At 43.6% G+C, this 26,103-nt stretch overlaps 1 protein-coding gene across 1 annotated transcript; it reads left to right on the top strand.

Annotated features, from left to right (window-relative positions):
- The first annotated feature begins 8,826 nt into the window (after positions 1 to 8,826).
- LOC139275549 (NXPE family member 3-like) lies at positions 8,827 to 25,226 on the top strand. Its single transcript, XM_070892717.1, has 5 exons — positions 8,827 to 8,916; positions 10,096 to 10,883; positions 13,195 to 13,268; positions 15,100 to 15,309; positions 24,676 to 25,226. The coding sequence occupies exons 1-5, from the start codon at positions 8,827 to 8,829 to the stop codon at positions 25,224 to 25,226; spliced, it is 1,713 nt and encodes a 570-aa protein (XP_070748818.1).
- Positions 25,227 to 26,103: the final 877 nt, after the last annotated feature.

Here is a 26,103-nt window from a genome sequence, read left to right as displayed (position 1 = left end):
ATCAAGGGTCTATAGGGAGGGAGGAACTTAAAACAATCACTATCACTATCACTAATAGGTAAAATAATGGGACTAAAGGTGGACAACTCCCCTGGACCTGATGGCTTACATCCTAGTGTCTTATCAGAGGTGGCTGCAGAGATAGTGGATGCATTGGTTGTAATCTACCAAAATTCCCTGGATTCTGGGGTGGACCCAGCGGATTGGAAAACTGTAAAAGTAACCACCCTATTTAAAAAAAGAGGCAGACAAAAAGCAGGAAAATATAGACCAGTTAGCCTAACATATGCCATTGGGAAAATGCTAGAGTCCATTATTAAGGAAGCAGTAGCGGGACATTTGGAAAAACATAATTCAATCAAGTAGAGTCAGCATGGTTTTATGAAAGAGAAATCATGTTTGACAAATTTGTTGGAGTTCTTTGAGGGTGCAACAAGCAGGGTGGATAAGGGGGAACCAGTACTCTGTATTTGGATTTCCAGAAGGCATTCGATAAGGTGCCACATAAAAGATTACTGCACAAGATAAAAGTTCATGGAGTTGGGGGTAATTTCTTAGCATGGATAGAGGATTAGCTAACTAACAGAAAACAGAGAGTCGGGATAAATGGGTCACTTTCCGATTGGCAAAAAGTGACCAGTGGGGTGCCACAGGGTTCAGTGTTGGCTCCTCAACTATTTACAATCTATATTAATGACTTGGATGAAGGTACAAAGTGTAATGTAGCCAAGTTTGCTGATGATACAAAGATGGGTGGGAAAGCAAATTGTGAGGAGGACCATCCGGCTGAAGGGATCAAGGGATATGAGAGAAAGCAGGAATGGGGTACTGAAGCTGCATGATCAGTCATGATCATATGCAATTGTGGTGCAGGCTCGAAGAGATAAATGGTCTACTCCTGCACCTATTTTCTATGTTTCTATGACACAAAAAAATCTGCAAAGAGATATAGACAGGCTAAGTGAGTGGGCAAAAATTTGGGAGATGGAGTATAATGTGGGAAAATGTGAGGATATCTACTTTGGCAGAATAAATAGAAAAGCAAATTACAATTTAAATGGAGAAAAATTGCAAAGTGTTGCAGTACAGAGGGACCTGGGTGTTCTTGTGCATGAAAAACAAAAAGTTAGTATGCAGGTACAGCAATAATCAGAAAGGCAAATGGAATGTTGGCCTTTATTGCAAGGGAGATAGAGTATAACAGCAGAGAAGACTTGCTACAACTGTACAGGGTATTGGTAAGGCCACACATAGAGTATTGCATACAGTTTTCATCTTCGTATTTAAGAAGGATATACTTGCATTGGAGGCTGTTCAGAGAAGGTTCAGTAGGTTGATTCCAGAGATGAGGAGGTTGACTGATGAAGATAGACTGAGTAGTTTGGGCCTATATACATTTAAGTATCGAAGAATGAGAGGTGATCTTATCGAAACATATAAGATAATGAGGTGGCTCGACAAGGTGGATGCAGAAAGGAGATTTCCACTCATCGGGGAAACTAAAACTAGGGTACACATTCTCAGAATAAGGGACCGCCCATTTAAAACTGAGATGAGGAGGAATTTCTTTTCTCAGAGGGTTGTACATCTAGAATTCTCTGCCCCAGAGAGCAGTGGAGGCTGGATCATTGAATATATATAAGGCGGAGATAGACAGATTTTTGAGCAATAAGGGAGTAAAGGATTATGAGGAGCGGGCAGGGAAGTGGAGCTGAGTCCATGATCAGATCAGCTATGGTCTTATTAAATGGCGGAGCAGGCTCGATGGGCCAAATGGCCTAATCCTGCTCCTATTTCTTGTGTTCTTATATTCTTAGAGTGACCATTACCATTACCTTAACTATTTCTGTATAGTGTCTCATTTGCAGAATAAGAGGGGGAATAGTCAACATGGTGGGATAGAGTGGCCAGGCAACATTCAAATGTGCCATTCACTCTTCAAGCAAAGCACTGAATTATAAGCTGCCGATGTAAGGCTTTTGCACTTTTGCAACGGCAAAATCTCCACAATGCCTCCCCTGTGATTGTGGTGGTGATGGTGGTGTCATGGGTTCCTTGGCAGGCTCCTCTTCCTTGTCTTCCTCCTCCTCTTCCTCCCCCCTTTTCTCCTGAGGTGGTCCTGCAATCCCCATTAGTAATTCCTGTCCCCTCATGATGTCTAATTTGTGTAGCATGCAGCACAGCACTATGAACTCAGAGACCTGCTGACCTGAGTATTGTAGACAACCTCCAGAGTGGTCCAGGCATCAGAAGCATTGCTTGAGCACTCCAATTTTCTGTTTGATGATGTTGCGTGTGGCTGCATGGCTCTCATTATAGCGATGCTTGGCTTCTGTCTGAGGGTTCCAGAGGGGGGTCATGAACAAGGTGGTGAGGCCATAACCTTTGGCCCCGAGCATCCAGCTCTGGCCTTGTGGTTGATGCTGGAACATGCGTTTTCTAGACCAATATGTCGAGAAAATGAACTAGAGGGCTGGCCATCCGAGACTCGGTGATGTGTAATGAGAAAGGACTAATAAGCAATCTTGTTGTCCGAGGCTCATTGGAGAAGAGTGACCATAATATGGTAGAATTCTTTATTAAGGTAGAGAGTGACACAGTTAATTCAGAGATTAGGGTCCTGAACTTAAGGAAAGTTAACTTCGATGGTATGAGACGTGAATTGGCTAGAATAGACTGGCGAATGATACTTGAAGGGTGTTTGGAGTAAAAATAAAACGGGGAAGGTGGCTCAACCGTGGCTAACAAGGGAAATTAGGGATAGTGTTAAATCCAAGGAAGAGGCATATAAATTGGCCAGAAAAAGCAGTAAACCTGAGGATTGGGAGAAATTTAGAAGTCAGCAGAGGAGAACAAAGGGTTTAATTAGGAGGGGGGAAATAGAGTATGAGAGGAAGCTTGCTGGGAATATAAAAACTGACTGCAAAAGCTTCTATAGATATGTGAAGAGAAAAAGATTAGTGAAGACAAATGTAGGTCACTTGCAGTCAGAATCAGGTGAATTTATAATGGGGAACAAAGAAATGGCAGACCAATTAAACAAATACTTTGGTTCTGTCTTCACAAAGGAAGACACAAATAACCTTCCGGAAATACGAGGGGACCGAGGATCTATCGAGAACGAGGAACTGAAGGAAATTCTTATTAGTCAGGAAATTGTGTTCGGGAAATAGATGCGATTGAAGACGATAAATCCCCAGGGCCTTATAGCCTGCATCCCAGATTACTTAAGGAAGTGGCCCGAGAAATAGTGAATGCATTTGTGATCATTTTCCAACAGTCTATCGAATCTGGATCAGTTCCTATGGACTGGAGAGTAGCTAATGTAACACCACTTTTTAAAAATGGAGGGAGAGAGAAAACGGGAAATTATAAACCGGTTAGCCTGACATCGGTAGTGGGGAAAATGTTGGAAACAATTATTGAAGATTTAATAGCAGCACGTTTGGAAAGCAGTGACAGGACCGGTCCAAGTATGAAAGGGAAATCATGCTTGACAAATCTGCTAGAATTTTTTGAGGATGTAACTAGTAGAGTGGAAAAGGGAGAACCTGTGGATGTGGTGTATTTGGACTTTCAAAAGGCTTTTGACAAGAGATTGTTGTGCAAAATTAAAGCACATGATATTGGGGATAATGTAGTGTCGTGGATAGAGAACTGGTTGGCAGACAGGAAGCAGAGAGTCGGGTCCTTTTCAGAATGGCAGGCAGTGACTAGTGGGGTGTCACAGGGCTCAGTGCTGGGACTCCAGCTATTTACAATATGATTTAGATGAAATAATTGAGTGTAATATCTCCAAGTTTGCAGATGACACTAAGCTGGGTGGCGGCATGAGCTGTGAGGATGATGCTAAGAGGCTACAGGGTGGGCAAATGCATGGCAGATGCAGTATAATGTGGATAAATGTGAAGTTATCCTCTTTGGGGGCAAAAACATGAAGGCAGAATATTATCTGAATGGCGGCAGATTAGGAAAAGGGGAGGTGCAACGAGACCTGGGCGTCATGGTACATGGAGGTTTTACTGCAGTTGTACAGGTCCCTGGTGAGGCCTCATTGGAATATCGTGTTCAGTTTTGGTCTCCTAATCTGAGGAAGGAGGTTCTTGCTATTGAGGGAGTGCAGCGAAGGTTCACCAGACTGATTCCCGGGATAGCAGGACTGACATATGAGGAGAGGCTGGATCACCTGGGCCTATATTCATTGGAGTTTAGAAGAATGAGAGGGGATCGCAGAGAAACATATAAAATTCTGACGGGACTTGACAATTTAGATGCAGGAAGAATGTTCCCGATGTTGGGGAAGTCCAGAACCAGGGGTCACAGTCTAAAGATAAGGGGTAAGCCATTTGGGACTGAGATGAGGAGAAACTTCTTCACTCAGAGAATTGTGAACCTCTGGAATTCTCTCCTCTAGAGAGTTGTTGATGCCAGTTCGTTAGATATATTCAAGAGGGAGTTAGATGTGGCCCTTACGGCTAAAGGGTTCAAGGGGTATGGAGAGAAAGTAGGAAAGGGGTACTGAGGTGAATGATCAGCCATGATCTGATTGAATGGTGGTGCAGGCTCCAAGGGCCGAATGGCCTACTCCTGCACCTATTTTCTACGTTTCTATGGTCATGGAGTGGAATCACTTTCACTTTCAGGAAAACTCTGCATTCTGTAAAGGTGCTTGTAGGGCAATGTGCGTACAGTCAAGGGCAACCTGAACCTTGGGGAAGCCAGCAAATCATCCAAAACCTATAGCCCTCTCATTTTATGTCTCTTTGGTCATTAGGAAGTTTATGAAGTCCATCCTGCATGTGTACAGTGCATCAGTCGCCTGGCGAATGCAGCAATGTGTAGCATGCTGCGAGATGGAGCATATGTCGCCCGCTGATACCTGAAAGGAGCCAGAGGCATAGAAGGCAAGTACCTTCACCTCGACAGGTAGTGTAGTCCTGTTGCCGCTGGTAGGCTGTCCCTCCGTTTCAGCCTTTCACTTGCAAATCGCACACTTATACCCAACTACTTCCTAATCTCTAACCTCCCCTTCTTGTCCAAGTGGAAAAATTGAAGAATAATTAAAGTGCCCCAGAATTAGAGGTAACCTTGTGACATGGATTGGTAATTGGTTGGGGTAGTAGACAGAGAGTCAGGATGAAGGGAATATTCTCTGATTGAAATAAACTTATTTTTATATATTGTCTTTTATGACCTCAAGATGTCCCAATATGCTTTACAGCCAATTAAGTAATTTCAAACTGTGGTCGCTGTTGCAATGGAGGGTGTAGGATTTGGCCGGTGCCAACATCAGTATGTGTATGGGCCAGAAGGATTGTTGGACTTTTAAAATGAATCTGCCCTTTTGAAATGGAGAAGCACATGGGCTGCACTTCAAAGTGGAGTTTGGTCTTTTGGACTTTAAAAGGACTGATTTTTGGTTTCTGTGGAGGATAGCAGGAGCTTTCTGTCTTTTTGGTTGCCATGGGACCAGTCTCAATGCTGAAGTCATGAAAGGCAGGGCCCTTTTCATTTCCAACTTTGTGTGATTTGTGGAAAAACACCTTTTGTCCATGGAGCCGGGATGTCTGGAGTGACAATGAGGTTTGCAGGCCAAAAGTAACACCTCTGGACTCTTTCAATGAAGGAGCAGTCAAGAACTCAACAAACAGTTAGCACTTCGAGAACTGCTCATCTACAGAATGGCCGACCATTGTTTTCGTCAAATGACCAATCCGGGACAGAGACATCATCAAGAATATCAATTAGCGTCTCCGCGACCATGGTAACCAGGAATCGCCCAGCCAGTTTTTTTTATTACATGAGGTATAAATATGCTGAACTTTGGGGATTCAGCGCTTACTTTTCTCTACCATCTGGAACGGGGTTTCCTGTGTGGCTACGCATCTGTCAACTCTCCAGGAATGTCCGAAGTCTCGCCTACCGCCTGAACATAACTCTCTAGGCCTCATCGCATGCCTCTGTTAGGCACGGTTTTGTCTTTAGAGTTGAACGGATCCAGGACCGCGTGAATCAACGAAAGGGCTGGTAATTATATCCAGCATACACCTCTGTAAATCCCCAAGACCGCCAGCATGTTTGGCTGCTGAGACATGTGTGTGTGTGAGGAGGCTTCCAAGTGTGGGTTCTGACCAAACTGGGAGAGGGCTTTAGTTAGAAGGGTTTCCATTATCTAGGCTTAGATTTTGGGAAGGGGGTTAAGGGGTTAGTTCGACGTAATCGACAGGGTGGGTATTTAGTCTAAGGTTTTAAGTAATGTCCACAGTCACCTACTCTTTAAGCCATAAGCGAGAGGAGTCGGGGTTGTCGTTTTGTGAGTGTAATAAAAGGAATCGATCTTTGACCAACCTGAACCATTTTGTTTTGTCTGAGTCAATTATAATCTATCCATAGTAACTCCTTGGGTCCGAACTTCGGGGTTGTGGGGCTTGTGGATCGCGGTATAATTCGGAAGACCAACCAGGTGGCATCCGCTCACGGCCGGGTTACACAGTAATCCCGCTGGAGACGCTGTGCATTGGCCATAGGAAAAGACCTATCTGATCTTGGTCTCTCTCTCTCTGTGGGATTACCCACTTATCGACGGCCGAGGCAGGAACTATTGGCAAAAGCTCCTGCCGTCCAAAGGGAAACAACCCGAACCGGGGAGTTTTAAAGCACGGGTCGACTCAAGGGAGAGTCAATAGAGACACGGGGCACACAAAACACTCTACAGGGTAAATGAGGGTACAGGGTCCAGAAGAGCCGAGGGGCCAGGGGCAGCACGGTCCAGCCCACACTGCAATATATGTGCGCACTCGGTCCGTGCAGCAGAGCAGGTCTCCAGTCGTCCTGGTTAACACTTGCCACTGGATAAAGACCTAGCTCTGTCAAGCCCGTGTGGTGGCTGGTGTGCAATGGTCAACACACGCTAAAAAAATCCACGCACAGGCATCCTCGGGTTCAGGACTGGAATACCAGGTCCTTCATTGAAACATCAGTGAACTCATGTGGAAGCAAGTCATCCTCGTTCGAGGGACCTCCTATGATGATGATGATGATGGTAGTGCTGTAGGTCTGCCTGCAGGAGCTGGCATATCTTGGTCAGCTCTTCTTTTCAGAAGCGCAGCCTTCTAACGCACTGTGCCTCAGAGAGCTGGAGGTATGAGCGATGTTCCCTGTAAACTCGTGGGGGTAAGGCCTCCTCCCCATATGTCTGTGACCTCTTCGATTACGTTGCAAATGATCAACAGTAAGCCTTCCTCCAACTTGAAGCCGTATGACAATAGCAGCCAGGATGCACTGCTCCCTACCTGGCATGTCCCCATCTTTTAAAATGTCCTATATAAAACAAACGAGAAACTCACATAAACTTCACAATCAAAAGTATGCAGTAATGCAGCGTTCTTCTCCCAATCCTTTTAATCAGTCACAACTGTGCCTTTCTTCTTCGCTTTCAACATGGCGGCATTAGCACCTGGTGTGCCCTGGGTCTGTCTGGTTTTTCTGGGTGGGTTCTTGGGTGGACGCTAAATCAGGCTAAATGCTCGATAGTTCTGCCGGGGGGTACTAGCTCAGCGATGCACGATGATTTACGTCATCCCAATCCCTTGGGAGCACCTGTATATAAGGAGGCCTCACAGGCTGGAGAGGTACTCTGAGATCTGGAATAAAGGACGATGGTCACACTTACTTTGAGCTTGGAGTATTTAGTCTGACTCTTTATTCAAGACATAACATCAACTGTCAAAAGAGCGATGGGGTGGTACGTTTAGTGTCGCCACAAAACCTTTGCTGAATGTTCCGTCCGGGTACAAAATCTTGTGCGTCTCATTTTACACCCCCAAAATCATTTTTGCGTCCTGCTGAGGTGCTAAATGTGGCGCAAATCAGCCAAAAATCCAACCCTAAATGTATGCTCTCTATTAGAATTCATTGAAGAAAAATGAGGTTAGTCAAGCATAAATTGTCTTTCAAAAATCGGTGCTGACTGACACTTTTAACTTGTGTTTCTCCAAATACTTAGTGATTTACCAACAATTAAAGTAAGACCGATAGGCTTATAAATTACCTGGCATATCCTGGTCTCTTTTTTAGATGGATGCTACATTTGCCACCCTCCAGTCCTCTGACTTAATTGGGGAAATTATAGTTAGAGGCTTCCCTCAGGACACTCAAATGGAAACTGCTAGAGTACTGCGTGCAGTTCTGGTCACCGCATTACAGGAAGGACGCGATTGCACTGGAGAGGGTACAGAGGAGGTTTATGAGGATGTTGCTGAGAGTGGAGAATCTTAGTTATGAGGATAGGTTAGATAGGCTGGGTTTGATTCCTTGGAATAGAGGAGGCTGAGCGGAGACCTCATTGAGGTGTATAAAATTATGAAGGGCCTGGATATAGTGGATAGAAAGGGCCTATTTCCCTTAGCAGAGGGGTCAACAACCAGGGGGCATAAATTTAACTAATTGGTAGAAGGTTTAGAGGGGATTTGAGTGGAAATTTCTTCACACCGAGGGTTGTGGGGTTCTGGAACTCGCTGCCTGATAGAGGCAGAAACCTTCACCACATTTTCAAAGTACTTGGATGTGCACTTAAAGTGCCGTAACCTGCAGGGTTACGTACCTAGAGCTTGGAAGTGGGATTAGGCTGGATAGCCTCTTGTTGGCCGGTGTGGACACGATGGGCTGAAATGGTCTCCTTCTGTGCGGTAAACCTCTATGATTGTATGATTTTATTAGGTCGCAGTAATTTGTTGATCTTAAATGCATTAGTGTTTTTTGTTTCAGATTTACAAAGCAGAAGTGCTAAACAGACTGATAATGATTAGTGAACAGTGACCTTCCAGTATGGCTGAACAACCCATATTCCGGGCCCTTTTCACGTTGCTGGTTCTGGCAACACTGCTGATGCTGATTCTAAACTTGGGTAATATACAGGTGTGTAGAATGGTAAAACCAATTGTTTCTCTTGTGAACTCATAGTGAAACCCAACCTGTCATCACCCTATGCCACACATGCTCTTCCAACATGTCATTGGATAGTGATCAGCAGTGGGAGCGCTGACTGATTATAAACATTCTCTCCTGGTTTGAGATGCAGTCTGAAAATATAAAACCCCTAATGCATGCTGCTTCATTTAAGTATATAACCCATTTAAATATGGTGTAGCAATCCTGAAGAAATCTGTGATCTGAACTACCTTTCCTTGCTTCTTTTTTGACTACGTAGAATTGCATAATTTTTTTTAAAAGTACTTTATTGGCTGTAAAGTGCTTTGCAACAACCAGTGATCATGAAAGGTGCTATATAAATGCAAGTCTTTCTTTCTTTTTACATAGAAAGGACAGCATATGAACAGGCTATTCGTCCCAATTATTCCATGTCAGTGATTAAGCTCCACACGAGCCTCCTCCGACCCTTCTTACTCTAGCACTATCAGTATAACCTTCTATTTCTTTTTCCCTCGTGTATTTTTCTAACTTCCCCTGAAATGCATCTATGATATTCACCTCAACTATTCCCTGTGGTAGTGAGTACCACATTCTAAACGCTCTCAAGGTAAGGCGTTTCTTTGGAATTCCCTGTTGGATTTATTAGTGACTATGTTATATTTATGGCCCCTTGTTTTGGTCTTCCCCCGAGGTGGAAACATCTTCTCTCTATCTACCCTATTAAACTCTTTCATAATCTTAAGGATTGCTATCAGGTTACTCCTCAGCCTTCGCTTTAGAATAAAGAGCCCGGTCTGTTCAATCTTTCCTCATGGGTAGAACCTCTCAGCTCTGGTATCATCTTTTTTTGCACGTTCCCCAGTGCATCTATGTCATTGTATAATATGGAGACCAAAACTGACCACAGCACTCCAATTGTGGTCTCTACATGTTTAACCTAGCTTCTCTGCTGTTCAAATCTAGCCCTCTAGAAATTAGCCCCAGTGCGATGTTTCCTTTTTTAATGGACTTATTAGCCTGCATCACCACTTTTGTTGATTTGTGTATCTGTACTCCTAGATCCCTTTGCTCTCTGCCCCATTTAGGCTCTGGAGCAGGATGTAAATAACATGCAGGCAATTACAATAGAAAACATATTCATTAAAATATTGTTCCTTTTCATAGTATGATAAACATCCAATTTCTGGATCAGAGTCCAAAAGGAGGAGATATCCACCTCCAACGTTTTATCCCGCAATGAGGCAGAAAGTGGAACCAAGGAAGACCCCTTGGACACACAAATTGGTGCGATGTGGCTACCAGAATCAAAGCTTCACCCCTGAAGAAAGGTCAGAGGGGACAATCCTTATGAAAATGATTGAATGGCCAAAACCACCCAAGCCTGCTGTGTCCTTTCTGAAAAGCAGCGACCCATCACATGTTCACTTTGTTATTGTAAATTCTGGAAAGACTTTCTATGTTGGAGATCAGTTACAAGTGATGCTGCGTATGAATGATTTTGAAGGACACCCAAAGCAATATGGGGGTGACTATCTCCAAGGCCGAATCCACACCCCAGCTTTAAAAGCCGGCTCAGCAGGAACAGTTGTAGATAATCAAAATGGATTTTACTATATAAATTTTAATTTATCTTGGTCAGGGAAAGTCGAAGTGTCTGTTTCCTTGGTTCATCCCAGTGAAGGAATCCAAGCACTTGAAAGGCTACGTGAGGAACAGCCAGATAGAGTGTATTTTAAAAGTACCTTCAAATCAGGGGGTACTTCAGAGACCACTGTGTGCAATCTGTGTTTGCCTCAAACTAAACCGCTCTGTAACTTTACTGATCCCAGGACTGGGGAGCCCTGGTTCTGTTACAAACCACAGAAGCTCCCCTGCTCTGCTCGTATCAACCATGCTAAAGGAGGATATGAGAAAGGACTCTTAATTGGAGAAGAAGGCCATTATTTCCAAAGGTATATAACTTACATTCTTTTATTTATATATTGATTTTCCTTCTTCTATTCTGATCTTGATTGTGATTGGAGAAATCAAATTGGTCAGGGTAGCCTTGAGTAAGAGTTCATAGAGTGCATAAGGGACGGGTTCTTTGAGCATTATGTAACGGAACCAACAAGGGGGCAGACTGTCTTCGATCTGGTCCTGTGTAATGAAACAGGATTAATAAACAATCTCCAATAAAGAATACCTATGGAATGAGTGACCATAGCATGGTTGAATTTCAAATTCAGATGGAGGGGGAGAAAGTTGAATCTCAAACCAGCGTACTAACTTAAATAAAGGAGACTATAAAGGTATGAGGGCAGAGTTAGCTAAAGTGGACTGGGCAAATAGATTGAAGTGTAGGACCGTTGATGAATAGTGGCGTACATTTAAGAAGATATTTCATAACTCTCAAGAAAAATATATTCGAGTGAGGAGGAAAGGGTGGAAAAGAAAAGATAGCCATCTGTGGCTAACTAAAGAAAAAGGATGGTAACCAATTAAAAGCAAAGGCATACAAAGTGACCAAAACTAGTAGGACAGAAGATTGGGAAGCTTTTAAAAGAATGGCAAAAAAAAATGATTAAGAAAGGGAAGATGGACTATGAAAGTAAACTAACACGAAATATAAAAAAGATAGCAAGAGTTTCTACAGGTTTATAAAAAGGAAAAGAGTGGCTAAAGTAAATATTGGTCCTTTAGAGGACGAGACCAGGGAATTAGTGATGGGGAACATGGAGATGGCAGGAACTCTGAACAAATATTTTCTATCAGTCTTTACAGTAAAGGACACTAAAAATATGTGGATAGTCAAGGGGCTATAGCGGGGAGGAATTCAACACAATCACAATCACTAAGGAGGTGGTACTCAGTAAGATAATGAGACCAAAGGCAGATAAATCCCCTGGACCAGATGGCTTGCATCCTAGGGTCTTAAGAGAAGTGGTGGCATTGGTTGTAATTTATCAAAATTCCTGGATTCTGGAGAGGACCCAGCAGATTGGAAAACAGCAAATGTAACACCCCTGTTTAAAAAGGAGGCAGACAAAAAGCAGGAATATATAGACCAGTTAGCCTAACGTCTGTGGTTGGGAAAATGTTGCAGTCCATATTAAAGAAGCAGTGGCAGGACATTTGGAAAAGCATAATTCAGCCAATATATTAGCATGGATAGAGGATTGGCTAACTAACAGAAAACAGAGAGTCGTGTTAAATGGTTCATTCTCTGGTTGGCAATCAGTAACTAGTGAGGTGCCGCAGGGATCAGTGCTTGGACTCCAACTATTTACAGTCTATATTAATGACTTGGATGAAGGGACAAAGTGTAACATAGCCAAGTTTGCTGACAATACAAAGATGGGAGGAAAAGCAATGTGTGAGGAGGACACAAAAAACCCGCAAAAGGCCATATCTAGAATACTGCATACAGTTTTGGTTTCCGTGTTTACAAAAGGATATACTTGCTTTGGAGGCAGTTCAGAGAAGGTTCACTAGGTTGATTCCGGAGATGAGGGTGTTGACTTATGAGGAAAGATTTAGTAGATTGGGCCTCTACTCATTGGAATTCAGAAAAATGAGAGGTGATCTTATAAGATTATGAGGGGGCTTGACAAGGTGAATGCAGAGAGGATGGTTCCACTGATAGAGGAGACAAGAACTAGGGGGCCGCCCATTTAAAACTGAGATGAGGAGGAATTTCTTCTCTCAGAGGGTTGTAAATCTGTGGAATTCGCTGCCTCAGAGAACAGTGGAAACTGGGTCATTGAATAAATTTAAGACAGAGATAGACATTTCCTTAACCGAAAAGGGAATAAGGGGTTATGGGAAACGGGCAGGGAAGTGGAGCTGAGTCCATGATTGGATCAGTCATGATCATATTAAATGGTGGAGCAGGCTCAAGGGGCCATATGGCCTACTCCTATTTCTTGTGTTCTTATGTTCTTATGTGATATATGTGTGAAGTCTAGAACCAGACTACCTAATACAGCAATGTCAATTCAAAACTTGAACATTGTAATAAGAAATATCAGTTCTATTCATTCCTTACCATCGGAAGAATAGATCATGCTGTTACTTTGTCTTTTAAAGATTAACGGTATGAATGAAACTGACACTGGTGACACATGGAAAGTATAATAGTAATAAATTTGATCTGTTGAAATACATTTCAGAAAAATGTTTGAGGAATAGATCGCTGATATTTGTTTTGGGCTACCTCTTCCTGTATGTATTCATTTTTTTATTGACACAATGGCTTCATGTACAATATGGTTATATTTTCAGTAAAGTTAACATCAAGAAACGCATATTACCCAGCGGCAAAAGTTATATAACCGTAGAGCCTTCACCTCGGGCAGGTAAGATAGCTTTAAGGTCGTGATAAGTAAGTTGAAGGTTTGCTATATTAGATGGAGTATGATTAAGCAGAATAGTGAAGTAATTTCCGGATGGCAAACAGTATCTAGTGGGGTGCTGCAGGGATCGGTGTTGGGGCCTCAACTATTTAAAATCTATATTAATGACTTGGATGAAGGGACCGAGTGTAATGTAGCAAGTTTGCTGATGGTACAAAGATGGGTGGGTAATCAAATTGTGAGGAGGACACAAAAAATCTGCAAAAGGATGTAGACAGGCTAAGTGAGTGGACAACAATTTGGCAGATGGAGTATAATGTGGGAAAATGTGAGGTTATCCACTTTGGCAGAAAAAATAGAAAAGCAAATTATAATTTAAATGGAGAAAAATTACAAAGTGCTGCCATACGTAGGGCCCTTAATATCCAAAATCTATCGAACTCTGTCTTCAATATACTCAAAGACTGAGCCTCCACAGCCCTCTGAGGTAGAGAATTCCAAAGATATACAACCCTCTGTTAAGAAATTGCTCCTCATCCCTGTCCTAAATGGCTGCCTCCTTATCCTGAGATTATGCTCCTTAGTTCCAGACTCTCCAGTTACCGGAAATAGCCTCTCAGCATCTACACAATCAAGCTCTCTCAGAATTTTATAAGAGAGTACAGGCCGAATTTACTCAACCTCTTGTCATAGGACAACCTTCTCATCCCAGGAATCAAGCAAATGAACTTTTGTTGCATGACCTCTAAGGGTATACCCTTCCTTAGTTAGGAAGACCAACAATTTTGTACTCCAGATGTGATCTCACCAAAGACATGTACAATTGCAATAAGATTCAATACACCGCCATGAACAGTTCATATGTATAGGAAGGATAACAGATTAGCAGCATCTTTCCTAACCTAATCTCTATTCTCAGGGGAAGTGCGATAGACTTGGACTCGAAGCTATACCAAAGAAGCCACTAGTTAGAAGTCAGGGGTGAGGTGCAACTTTAAAATTGTAATTATTAGTTTTCTTCATATTTTCTGGAGAAAGTAAAACATTTTAGTTGACAGCCATGTATACAAGAGGCTGTACTCAATGCGACATGACTATCTGGTCCTCATAATGTCTTATGTAATGGCTCTACTCCCACCCAGCTGAGACGAGCTGACTTAGCACAGACCAAGGATCAAAAGTGGTCGTCCTTATTTAGATAGCTCAGTGAAAACATTTACAAGGCTGATACCAGAAATGTGAGATTATACCTATCAGGAAGGGATGAACAGCCTGGGTCTCTTCTCTTGAAAAGAGAAGGCTGAGGGGTGACTTAATAAATGCATTTAAAATTATGAAAGGTTTTGATAGAGTAGACAGAGAGAGTATTTCCACTTGTGGGAAAGAGTAAAACTAAAGACCATCAATATAAGATAGTCATCAAGAAATCGAATAGGGAATTCAGAAGAATTTTTTATAGCCAGAGATTGGTGAGAATGTGGAACTCGCTACCACAGGGAGTGGTTGAGGCAAATATTATAGATGCATTTAAGGAGAACCTAGATAAACATATAAGAGAGAAGTGAAAAGCAGGTTATGCTGACAGTTAGATAAGGAAAGATGGGAGAAGGCTCAAGTGGAGCATAAATACTGGCATGGACTGGTTGGGTCAAATAGCCTGATTCTGTGCTTTATGTTCTATGTCATGCTATGTAATACTTTCTGTGGCAACAGCTAATGGTGCTGCTGGGATTTGTCATTGCCATGGAAACTGTGATTCACCAAATGAAAATGTACTGATAACCTAAGGTATAATGCATCACGATTCCTGTATCTTGGATCTCTTTATCTTCAGCCGCAGTTCTGGGAAAATGTGGCCGTGGACAGCCTTTGGTATCACCATCTGGCTTTTATTATAAGAACCAGTGGATGTCAACGTCCTGCAATATTCGCCGCTTTGACACTCCTGCAAGAATTACAGACTGTCTTCGTAGAAAAGTAGTTCATCTATTTGGAGATTCCACTCTACGTCAGTGGTTTGAATATTTCACTCAATTTATTCCAGGTTAGATTGATTAGTTGATCTATCTTTCTGTCTAACTACCTATATCTTATCATTTTGCGTGTGGTGTGGATCACACATAAAACGCACATGTGACACTTGAAATTTGTCAATTTTGCTTGTATAATTGGCCCAAGTACAAACTTGAACCAAGAAAAGTAGGTAGAAAACTTGATGAGAAACTTCTCTGAACATAATGAAAACAACTAATATTAAATAACTCACCGATATGGCAAGTAACATTTGCGCCCCACAAGTGCCAATCAATGATCATCTCCAACAAGAGAGAGTCTAACCACCACCCCTTGACATTCAGTGGCATTACTGTAGTATATGCAAGCATTCTAATAATGACTCCACGAGGTAAGGGTATAGTGCTTGAACTGTAGTGACCTTATTCCTTTATTGCAGCTCCTAGAGTGAGGACATCAAGAGGTGAGTTCCCTTTTATACTTGGTTACCTGCAGTGTTCAGGTGACCCATAAGTCTCCAGCAGCAGCACCCTCTGGTGGTACAGGTATCATGTATACAGGGTGAAGGTACATTCAGTGGTCTAGTGTTACAGTAAATACATTAACATGCATATATAACAATTACCATTGTTGAATTCCCCACCATCAACAGGTTGGGGGCGGGGGGCGGAAGGTTACCATTGACCAGAAACTTAACTGGACCAGCCACCTAAATTCTGTGGCTACTAGAGCAGGTCAGTGACTGAGTATTCTGAGGCGAGTTTTCACCTCCTGACTCCCCAAAACCTTTCCACCATCTACAAAGCACAAGTCAGGAGTTTGATGGAATACTCTCCACTTTCCTGGATGAGTGCAGCTCCAACAATACTCAAGAAGCTCGACACCATCCAGGATAAAGCAGCATGCATGATAGGCACCCCATCCATCACGTTAAACATTCACTCCCTCCACCACAGGTACACAGTGGCAGCAGTGTGTGGCATTTACAAGATGCACAGTAGCAACTCACCAAGGGTTCTTCGATAAACCTCCCAAACCGGTGACCTCTGCCACAGTGAAGGATAAGGGCAGAAGATACTTGGAAACACCACTGCCTGCAATTTCTCCTCAAAGTCAGACACCATCTTTACTTGAAAATATGTCGCTGTTCCTTCATTGTTGAAGGGTCAACATCCTGGAACTCTCTATCTAACAGCACTATGGGAGCACCTTCAGAGGTTCAAGAAGGCGGCTCAACACCAACTTCTCAAGGGCAATAAGGACGGACAATAAATGCTGGCCTTGTCAGCAACACCCACATCCCGTCAATAGGAACAGAGGAACAGGAATAGGCCATTTAGACCCTCGAGCCTGTTCCATCATTCAATGGCTGATCTGTGACCTAACTCCATATACCCGCCATTGTTCAACAACCCTTAATGTCCTTGGTCAACAAAAATCTATTAACACAGATTTAAAATTAACAATTGATCAAGCATCAATTGCCATTTGCAGATGAGAGTTCCAAATCTTTACCACCCTTGTGTGTAGATGTGTTTCCTAATTTCACTCCTGAAAGGTCTGGCTTTAATTATTAGGCTATGCTCCCTAGTCCTGGACTCTCCACCCAACAGAAATAGTTTCTTTCTATCTATCCTATCTTTTCCCCTTAATAACTTGAAAATTTCAATCAAATCACCACTTAACCCTCTAAATTCTAGGGAATACAATCCTAATTTGTGTAATATCTCCTCGTAATTTAACCCTTGCAATCCGGTTTATCATTCTGGTAAACCTACACTGCACTCCCTCCAACGCCAATATATCTTTCCTAAGGTGTGGTGCCTAGAATTGCTCCAGGTGTGATCTAACCAGGGCTTGGAATAGCTGGAGCATAATTTCTACCCCCTTGTACTTTCTATCTTCTACTTCCTCGTTCTTCTTGACTTGTCTGCAGCTTTTGACATGGTTGACCACTCCATCTTTCTCCATGCATCTCCACCATTGTCCAGCTAGGTAGGACTGAACTCACCCGGTTTCATTCTTATCAATCTAATCGTAGCCAGAGAACCACCTGCAATGGCGTCTCTTCCCACTCCCACATCATTACCTCTGGTGTCCTCCAAGGATCTATTCTCTGCCCCTTCCTATTTCTCATCTACATACTGCCCCTTGGCGACATCATCCAAAAACACAACGTCAGTATCACATCGAAGCTGACAACACCCAGTTCTACCTCAACACCACATTTCTCGATCCCTACATGGTCTCTAAAATGTCAGACTAATTGTCCAGCATCCAGCTCTGGATGAGCAGAAATTTTCTCCAATTGAATATTGGGATGTCCGAAACATTTGTTTTCGGTCCACTCCACAACCCCAGTTCCCTAAAAACAGACTCCATCTCTCTCCCTAGCATCTGTCTGAGACTAAACCACACTGTTTGCAATCTTGGTATCATATTTGACCCTGAAATGAGCTTCCAACCACACATCCGCGGCATAACTAAGACCGCCTATTTCCACCTTTGTAACATGGATCGAGAGTCTCTGCTCTTGCCTCAGCTGATCTGCTGCTCAAACTTCTACCATGCCTTTATTACCTCGAGACTTGACTCATCCAATGCACTTCTGACTGGCCTCCCACATTCTGCCCTACGTAATCTTGAAATCATCCAAAACTCGGCTGCCAGTACACAAACTCGCAGCTAGTCCCATTCACCGATCTCCCCTGTTCTGACTGATCATTTAGCAATGCTGCGATTTCAAAATTCTCATCCTTGTTTTCAAATCCCTCCTTGGCTTACATAATAAGAAATAGGAGTATGAATAGGCCACCTGGCCCCTCGAGCCTGCTCCACCATTTAATAAGATCATGGCTGATTTGATCATGGACTCAGCTCCACTTCTCTGTCCGCTCCCCATAACCCTTTATTCCCTTATCGCTCAAAAATCTGTCTATCTCCAACTTAAATGTATTCAATGACCTAACCTCCACAGCTCTCTGGGGCAGAGAATTCCATCGATTTACAATCCTCTGAGAGCAGAAATTCCTCCACATCTCAGTTTTAAATGGGCGGGCCCTTATAATGAGACTATGTCCCCTATTTTTATTTCCCCTTTGAGTGGAAATATCCTCTCTGCATCTACCTTGTCGAGCCCCCTCATTATCTTATATGTTTTGATAAGATCACCTTTCATTCTTCTGAACTCCAATGTTTAAAGGCCCAATGTACTCAACCTATCTTCATGAGTAAAACTCCTCCCCTCCAGAATCAATCTAGTGAACCTTCTCTGAACAGCCTCCAATGCAAGTATATCCTTTCTTATTGGCCTCACCAATACCCTGTACACTCGTAGCAGGACTTCTCTGCTTTTATACTCTATCCCACTTGCAATAAAGCCCAACATTCCATTTGCCTTCCTGATTACTTGCTGTAGTTGCATACAAACGTTTTGTGTTTCATGCACACGGATCTCCAGTTCCTTCTGTACTGCAGCACTTTGCAATTTTTCTCCATTTAAATTATAATTTGCTTTCCTATTTTCTCTGCCAAAGTGGATAACCTCACATTTTCTCACATTGTACTGCATCTGCCAAATTTTTGCCCACTCACTTAGCCTGTCTATATCATTTTGCAGATTTGTTTGTGTCCTCCTCACAATTTGTTTTCCCACCCATCTTTGTATCATCAGCAAACTTGGCTACATTACACTTGGTCCTTTCATCCAAGTCATTAATATAGATTGTAAATAGTTGAGGACCCAGCACCAATCCCTGCGGCATCCCATTTATTACTGTTTGCCAAATGGAAAATGACACATTTATCCCGACTCTGTTTTCTGTTAGTTAGCCAATTCTCTATCCATGCTAATATAATACCCCCAACCCCATGAACTTTTATCGTCTGCAGTAATCTTATATGTGGCACCTTATCGAATGCCTTCTGGAAATCCAAATACACTACATCCACCGGTTCTCCCTTTACACTCTGCTCGTTACATCCTCAAAGAACTCCAGCAAATTTGTCAAACACGATTTCACTTTCGTAAAACCATCCTGACTCTGTTTGATTGAATTATGCTTTTCCAAATGTCCTGCGACTGCTTCCTTAATAATGGACTCCAGCATTTTCCCAATGATAGATGTTAGGCTAAGTGTTCTATAGTTTTCTGCTTTTAGTCTGCCTCTTTTTTTAAATAGGGACATTACATTTACGCTTTTTCAATCCGCTGGGATCACCCCAGAATCCAGGGAATTTTGGGAGATTACAACCAATGCATCCACTATCTCTGCAGCCACTTCTTTAAAGACCCTAGGATGTAAGCCATCAGGTCCAGGGGACTTGTCTGCCTTTCGTCCCATTATTTTCCCAAGTACTACTTAATTAGTGATAGTGATTGTATTAAGTTCCTCCCTCCCTATAGCCCATTGATTATCCACTATTGGGATGCTTTTAGTGTCTTCTACTGTGAAGACCGATACAGAATATTTGTTCAACGTCTCTGCCATTTCCCTGTTCTCCATTATTAATTCCCTAGTCTCATGCTCTAGGGGACCAATATTTAATTAGCCACTCTTTTCCTTTTTATGTACCTTCACCCCACCCAAACTCTGTAAGTTCCTCCAGCCCCACAAAGCCCCCAAGACATCTGCGCTCCTCTAATTCTGCCCTCTTGAGCATCCATGATTATAATCGCTCAACCATTGGTGGCCAAGCCTTCTGTTGCCTAGGCCCTAAGCTCTGTAATTCCTTCCCTAGATCTCTCTGCCTCTTTACCTCTCTTTTCTCCTATAAGAAGCTACTTAAAACCTACCTCTTTGACCAAGCTATAGGTCACCTGCCCAAATATTTCCTTATATGGCTCGGTGTCAAATTATTTTGCTTATAATACTCCTGTGAAGCGCCTTGGGATGGCTTACTACTTTAAAGGTGCTATATAAAGACAAGTTGGTGTTGTTGTTTTATTGTAGTCCTCTGGATACAAAGGCCAGTATTCCATTCGCCTTTTTGTTTACTCTCTGTACCTGTTCATGACATTTTAATGATCTATGTCCCTGGACACCAAGTCTCTTTGGACCTCCAATATTTTTAGCTGTTCACCATTTAGATAGTACCCTGTTCCATCATTTTTAGGTCCAAAGTGAATGACCTCGCACTTGCCTACATTGAAGTCCATTTACCATAGTTTTGCCCATTCACTATCTATCAATATCTCATTGTAATATTATGCTTTCATCTACACTGCCTACTATGCTGCCTATCTTTGTGTCATCGGTATATTTGGATAAGTGGCTTTTTATCCGATCATCTAAGTCATTAATACATATAGTGAATAATTGAGGCCCCAGCACAGATCTCTGCAGCAACACAAAAGCAAAATATTGTGGATGCTGGAATCTGAAATAAAAACAGAAAATGCTGGAGATCTCAGGCAGCATCTGCGGAGAGAAAAACAGAGTTAACGTTTTAGGTCGATGACCCTTTGTCAGAGCTGGCGAATGTTCGAAAAGAACAGATTCTTAAGGAGCACTTGAAAGGGGGAGGGGAAGAAAAAACAAAAGGGAAGATCTGTGATAGGGTGGAAGGCAGGAGAGATTAGAGAGGCAAAAGGGATGATGGGCTGAATTGAAATGGCAATGATAGAATTTAGAAGAATGTTAGTGAACCTTAGTTAGTGAATAGGGTGTGAATGGCAGAATAATGACCAGCTGCCATTGGAGACAAAGTGAAAAAAAACATAAGATTGTGGGGGTGGGTGAAAGGAGCCAAAAATGGACAGAGGTTATATTCTGAAACTGTTGAACTCGATGTTGAGTCCAGAAGGCTGTAAATTGCGAAACAAAAGATGAGGTGCTGTTCTCGAGCTTGCGTGAGCTTCATTAGAACAGCGCAGGAGACCGAGGACAGAGATGTCGCAGTGGGAGTGGAGCGGGGAATTACAGTGACAGGCGACCGGAAGCTCAGGGTCACGCTTATAGATTGAACGGAGATGCTCTGCAAAGTGGTCACCCAATCTGCGTTTGGTCTCCCCAATGTAGAGACCAAATCGTGAGCAGCGAATACAGTATACCAAATTGAAAGAAGCACCAGTAAATCATTGTTTCACCTGGAAGGAGTATTTGGGGTCCTTTCTTCCCTTTCATGTGTTTTTGAATTATTATTTGTACTACACTTTCCATCTGAGCCCTCCCCGCCATTTACTAGTTTTAAATCCTTTTGACCGCCCTATTTATTCTTTCTGATAGGACCCTGGTCCCAGACCGGTTCAGGTGAGGGTACATCTCCTTCCTGTCCCATTACTGGTTTCAGTGCCCCATGAAATGGATCTCCCCTTTCCTACACCACTCCTTTAGCCACGTGTTCGCGTCAGTAATCAGCTTATCCCTACAGCAATTTGCACGTGGGTCAGGTAATAATCCGGAGATTATGATCCTTGAGATCCGATTTATTAATTTAGCTCCTAGTTCGTGGTACTCACCAAACAGGACCTCTTGACTACTCTTCCCTAATTTGTTGGTCCTAACATGGACCACAATGTCTGGATCCTCCTCCTCCCGCTCCAATATCCTTACAATCCTGACCCAGCACCAGGTAGGCAACATACCATGTGGGACTCCCGATCTTGCTTACAAAGCACACTATCTGTCCTCTAATTATTGAATCCCCTACAACTATCACATTATGTTTCCGCACCTCCTCCACATGCCCACTTTAGACAACCACCTGCTACTAAGTGCCACCATCCACATTCTGGCTGTCCTTCTGACAGTCTTTGTACCCACTGGATCAGTTTCTGCGGATTCTCATTCTCTATCTCACATGCATTCCCTGTACTCTGCACATTATCGCTCACACCAACCCCGTTCTGAACCTACAACTCTCTATGAGGTGTGACCGAAGTCTGGAGCACACTGTCCAGATACTCTTCCTCCTCCCTTATGTGTCAGAATGTCTCCAACTTGCACTTCAGCTCAATGACTCTGAGCCGGAGATATTCAAGACAGAGACATCTATTGCTGCCGTGTTTGCTCTGGACAGTCACGCTGTCACAAACTCCCACATGCTGCAATCCAGGCTCACAACCTGCTCTGACATATCCTAGTCTAGATTATTTATAATATTTGTATCTACTTTCTAGTTTGTTGCAAGTTTTTATTTTTTTTTCTACACACTAACTTGCATTCAGCACTAAAAGACTGGAGTTTTGTTTTAAATGCCTCTAGAGGCGGAGAGAGAGAGGAGGTCAGATGGAAAGGAAAGGGGATTGGAGGGGAGAGCACGAGGAAATCAGAGCGGGTGTAGAGTAGTTTGCATTGGGATAGAGAGAGAAGATCAGAGGCGGATTGGAGAGAATTGGAAGGGGAGAGTGAAAGATCGGAGGGGGAGAGAGAAAGGAGATCTTGGGGAGAGAGCGAGGAGATCGGAGGGGGAGAGAAGGTCAGGAGCTGGGGGTGGGGATGTTAGGAACTCGAGGATAGAAGATCAGGAACTTATTGAGCTGGGAACATAATGAAAACAGTGGGGAGGGGGAAAAATGTGGTGGAGGTCTAAAAGTGGGGCTTGACAAGGGGGATGAGAGCAAGACCATGATCCAGGTGGGAAGATAGATCACATTCTCCTGTCCTCTGTTAGGCCTGGGTAATGTTCTTCCACCCCCTCCCCCTTTAAACCTGCACCATTTCCACCCTCTCCTCCTCCCCCGCCAAGTCCCAACCCCCACAACACTCCCCCTCGCCCCCACCACACCCCTGCTCCAGGCCTCAGTGGTGCAAGAAGACAGCTCACAACAATCCACACAAGGGCAACTAGAGATAAATAAATGAATTTTTAAAAATCAGAGCGTATTCTGTGTTGGTCCTACAACATGCATAACATTACATTTATGTGTTATTTGCCAGATTTGATTATACCAATGTTGTCCTATCCAGCCTCCGATGGTGCGGGCGGGGGGTGCTCCGATGTTGGTTGTGGGAGTCCGATGGTGGGTGGGGGGACTCCGATGTTGGTCAGGGGGGTCCAATGGTGGGGGGGTGGTGGCTCCGATTTTGGTCAGAGGTGTCCGATGCTGTGGGCGGGGGGGGAGGGGCTCCGATGTTGGTCTGGGGGGGTCCGATGTTGGTTGGGGGGGTCCAATGTTGGTTGGGGGGGTCCAATATTGGTTGGGGGGGTCCAATGTTGGTCAGGGGGTTCCGATGGGGCGGGCGGGGGGAGGGGCTCCGATGTTGGTCGGGGGGGTCCAATGTTGGTTGGGGGGTCCGATGTTGGTCGGGGAGTCCGATGGTGGTGGGGGGGCTCCAATGTTGGTCAGGGGGGTCCGATGTTGGTTGGGGGCTTCCGATGTTGATCTGGGGGGTCTGATGATGGGGGGGGGTGGGCGAGGCTCCGATGTTGGTCGGGGGGGGTCCGATGCTGGAGGTGGGGAGCAAACAGATTGCGATGGGAGGGGGGGGTTTGGAGGACACTCCCCTCCTCCTGTCCCACAAGCAGTGCTGTAAAGGCCCTTACCTCATGGATTCCACCCTTCGCACCTGCTTTTAGCTCCCAAGTTTCCTGTGGTTAAAAATAGAACCAATGTTAAACTGAAGGCAGGCAGCCTAATTATAATATTTAAATGACCAACCTGCTTCCAGCGAGCAGATTGGGTGTCAGCCCCTTGTCCCGCTTCCGTCAAAATTTGAAGTGGACGGGTTTGAGGTGGGTTTGGTTCCTGTTCCAGATATTTCACATTTTAACCTCTGACACGACTCAACCCCATCCATTTTTGGGAGTTAAGATTGAGCCCAGAATGACAGTTACAGAAAGAAAAACTAAATTTTTTTTCCATGGAGATCGGCAAGTATAGATAGAAAATTCTGACATGACATTAGAAATTATTGATTTACTAAGCTGACTCATAATAAATTCTTGGTGAACATTGCCCAGTTAACAGTGAAGTTCACCAGTGTCTATTCCCTCTGTGTTCCCACAGAGGGAGCTTTTAAGCTCCATCTCCCAGTTGGATAGAAGTATTTCTCAGAGGGAGGAAGAGAAAATCTGACACAGTTAACTCTCACCGGTCTTGCTTTGAGTTCAGACAGACCAGCATTGGCAGCACCATGGGAACACGGCACTGGTCTGCCTGCCCCTCAATTGGAGGATGGTGCTCGGTTTAAGGGGAAGAAAGGAGATTAATTTACAAAATAGGTGGAACAAACTAATATAATATAGGTGGTATGCGTTTATTTGTCAGTTTGTCAGTCTGTGCTGATTACACGATGCCACTGTACGATTTATGTCTCTTTCCTCATCTGTACATTGGCACAGTGGAAACTTTGTGCTCTGCTTTGTGAAATGATGCCACCTCCCAGTTTCATACCTGTTAACATCAGCAATATTGTGGCTAAGCATGTTAAATGATATTACATTTCTGTTTTAGGTCTCAAAAAGTTTGATCTTGGAAATCCTATAAACATTGGTCCTCACCTTGCTGTGGACTCAGAAAACCACATCATGGTGGAATTTCGTCCTCATGGCCCACCAATCCGATTCAGCACTGTTTCGAGCCAGGATCTGCACTACATTTCAAATGAACTGGATGAAATTAAGGGAGGAAAAAACACAGTTATAGCCATTACCTTATGGTCCCACTTCAGCACTTTACCAGTGGAAGTGTATATCCGAAGGCTACAGAATATCCGGAGGTCAATTCTACAGTTGCTAAGCAGGAGTCCGGATACATTGGTTGTAATGAAGACTGCCAATGTCCAAGCCCTTCCACATGATGTCAGTCTCTACAACAGTGACTGGTACGCCTATCAGCTTGATTTAGTGCTGAGAAAGATGTTCACAGGCATCAATGTGGCATTTGTGGACGCATGGGAAATGACGATAGCACATTACCTGCCACATGCGCTGCATCCCCAGAGTGTCATTATAAAGAATGAAATAGATGTGTTTCTTTCATATGTGTGCCCCTCTGAAAAGTGATTCCTGAGGTGAGCTGCCGACTCCATCACCAAGACTGTCTACATCCATCTACATGACATCGCCCGTCTCCACACTTGCCTCATTTCATCTGCTGTTGCAAACCTGATCTATGCCATTGTTAGCTCTAGACGCAACTATTGTAATGCTGGCATCCCACTTTGCACCCTCCATAAACTGAAGCTCATCCAGAACTCTGCTGCCTGTATCCTAACTCGCAACAAGTCTTGTGCTCATACCAATCATCCTATGCTCTTTGATCTACATTGGCTCTCGGTTCAGCAAAGCCTCTACTTTAAAATTCTCATCCTTGTTGTCATATCCCTCTTTGGCCTCAACCTCTCTATCTCTGCAAACTTCACCAGCTCTAAAACCTCCGGGATCTTTGCAATCCTCTAGATCTGGCTTCTTGCAGATCCCCGTTTTCATCACTCCACCATTGGCGGTCGTGCCTTCAGCTGCCTGTGCTCTACAATTCCCTCCATGAAACTCTCCATCACTAAAACTCTCTCCTCCCTTAAGGCGCTCTTTAAAAGCTACCTCTTAGACCAAGCTATTAGTCACCTGTCCTAATTTCTCTATATGTGGCTCGATGTCAAACTTTGTTTGATAATTCTTCTGGGAAGACCTATGGGATATTTTACTACTTTAAAAACCTTATATAAATGCAAGTTTTTAGTGCTGGGGTAAATACTGGTCACGAAATTTGGTGTTGTAGCACTGGCTGTTAAGGATGGTTTTGTTGAAAAAATTGCCGGTGGCGTCACTTCCGCCCGGTTCTGGCGTGGAACATGGTGGCCGCCGTTGTAGAGAACCGGCGCTGGCCTCTCTCATGTAGATTTGCAGATCATGACGTCAATCATTGTGCAACACCTGAATT

This window comes from Pristiophorus japonicus, chromosome 11 (genome assembly GCF_044704955.1).
Source record: "Pristiophorus japonicus isolate sPriJap1 chromosome 11, sPriJap1.hap1, whole genome shotgun sequence".
Taxonomy (NCBI): Eukaryota; Metazoa; Chordata; class Chondrichthyes; family Pristiophoridae; genus Pristiophorus; species Pristiophorus japonicus.
This window is presented reverse-complemented; position numbering and strand designations above follow the sequence as displayed.

Coding starts and splice junctions, on each gene's coding strand:
- LOC139275549 (XM_070892717.1), top strand. CDS start 8,827: ATGGCTGAACAACCCATATTCCGGGCCCTTTTCACGTTGCTGGTTCTG. Junction 10,884..13,194: donor GAAGGCCATTATTTCCAAAG/GTATATAACTTA, acceptor TTATATTTTCAG/TAAAGTTAACATCAAGAAAC. Junction 13,269..15,099: donor AGAGCCTTCACCTCGGGCAG/GTAAGATAGCTT, acceptor CTTTATCTTCAG/CCGCAGTTCTGGGAAAATGT.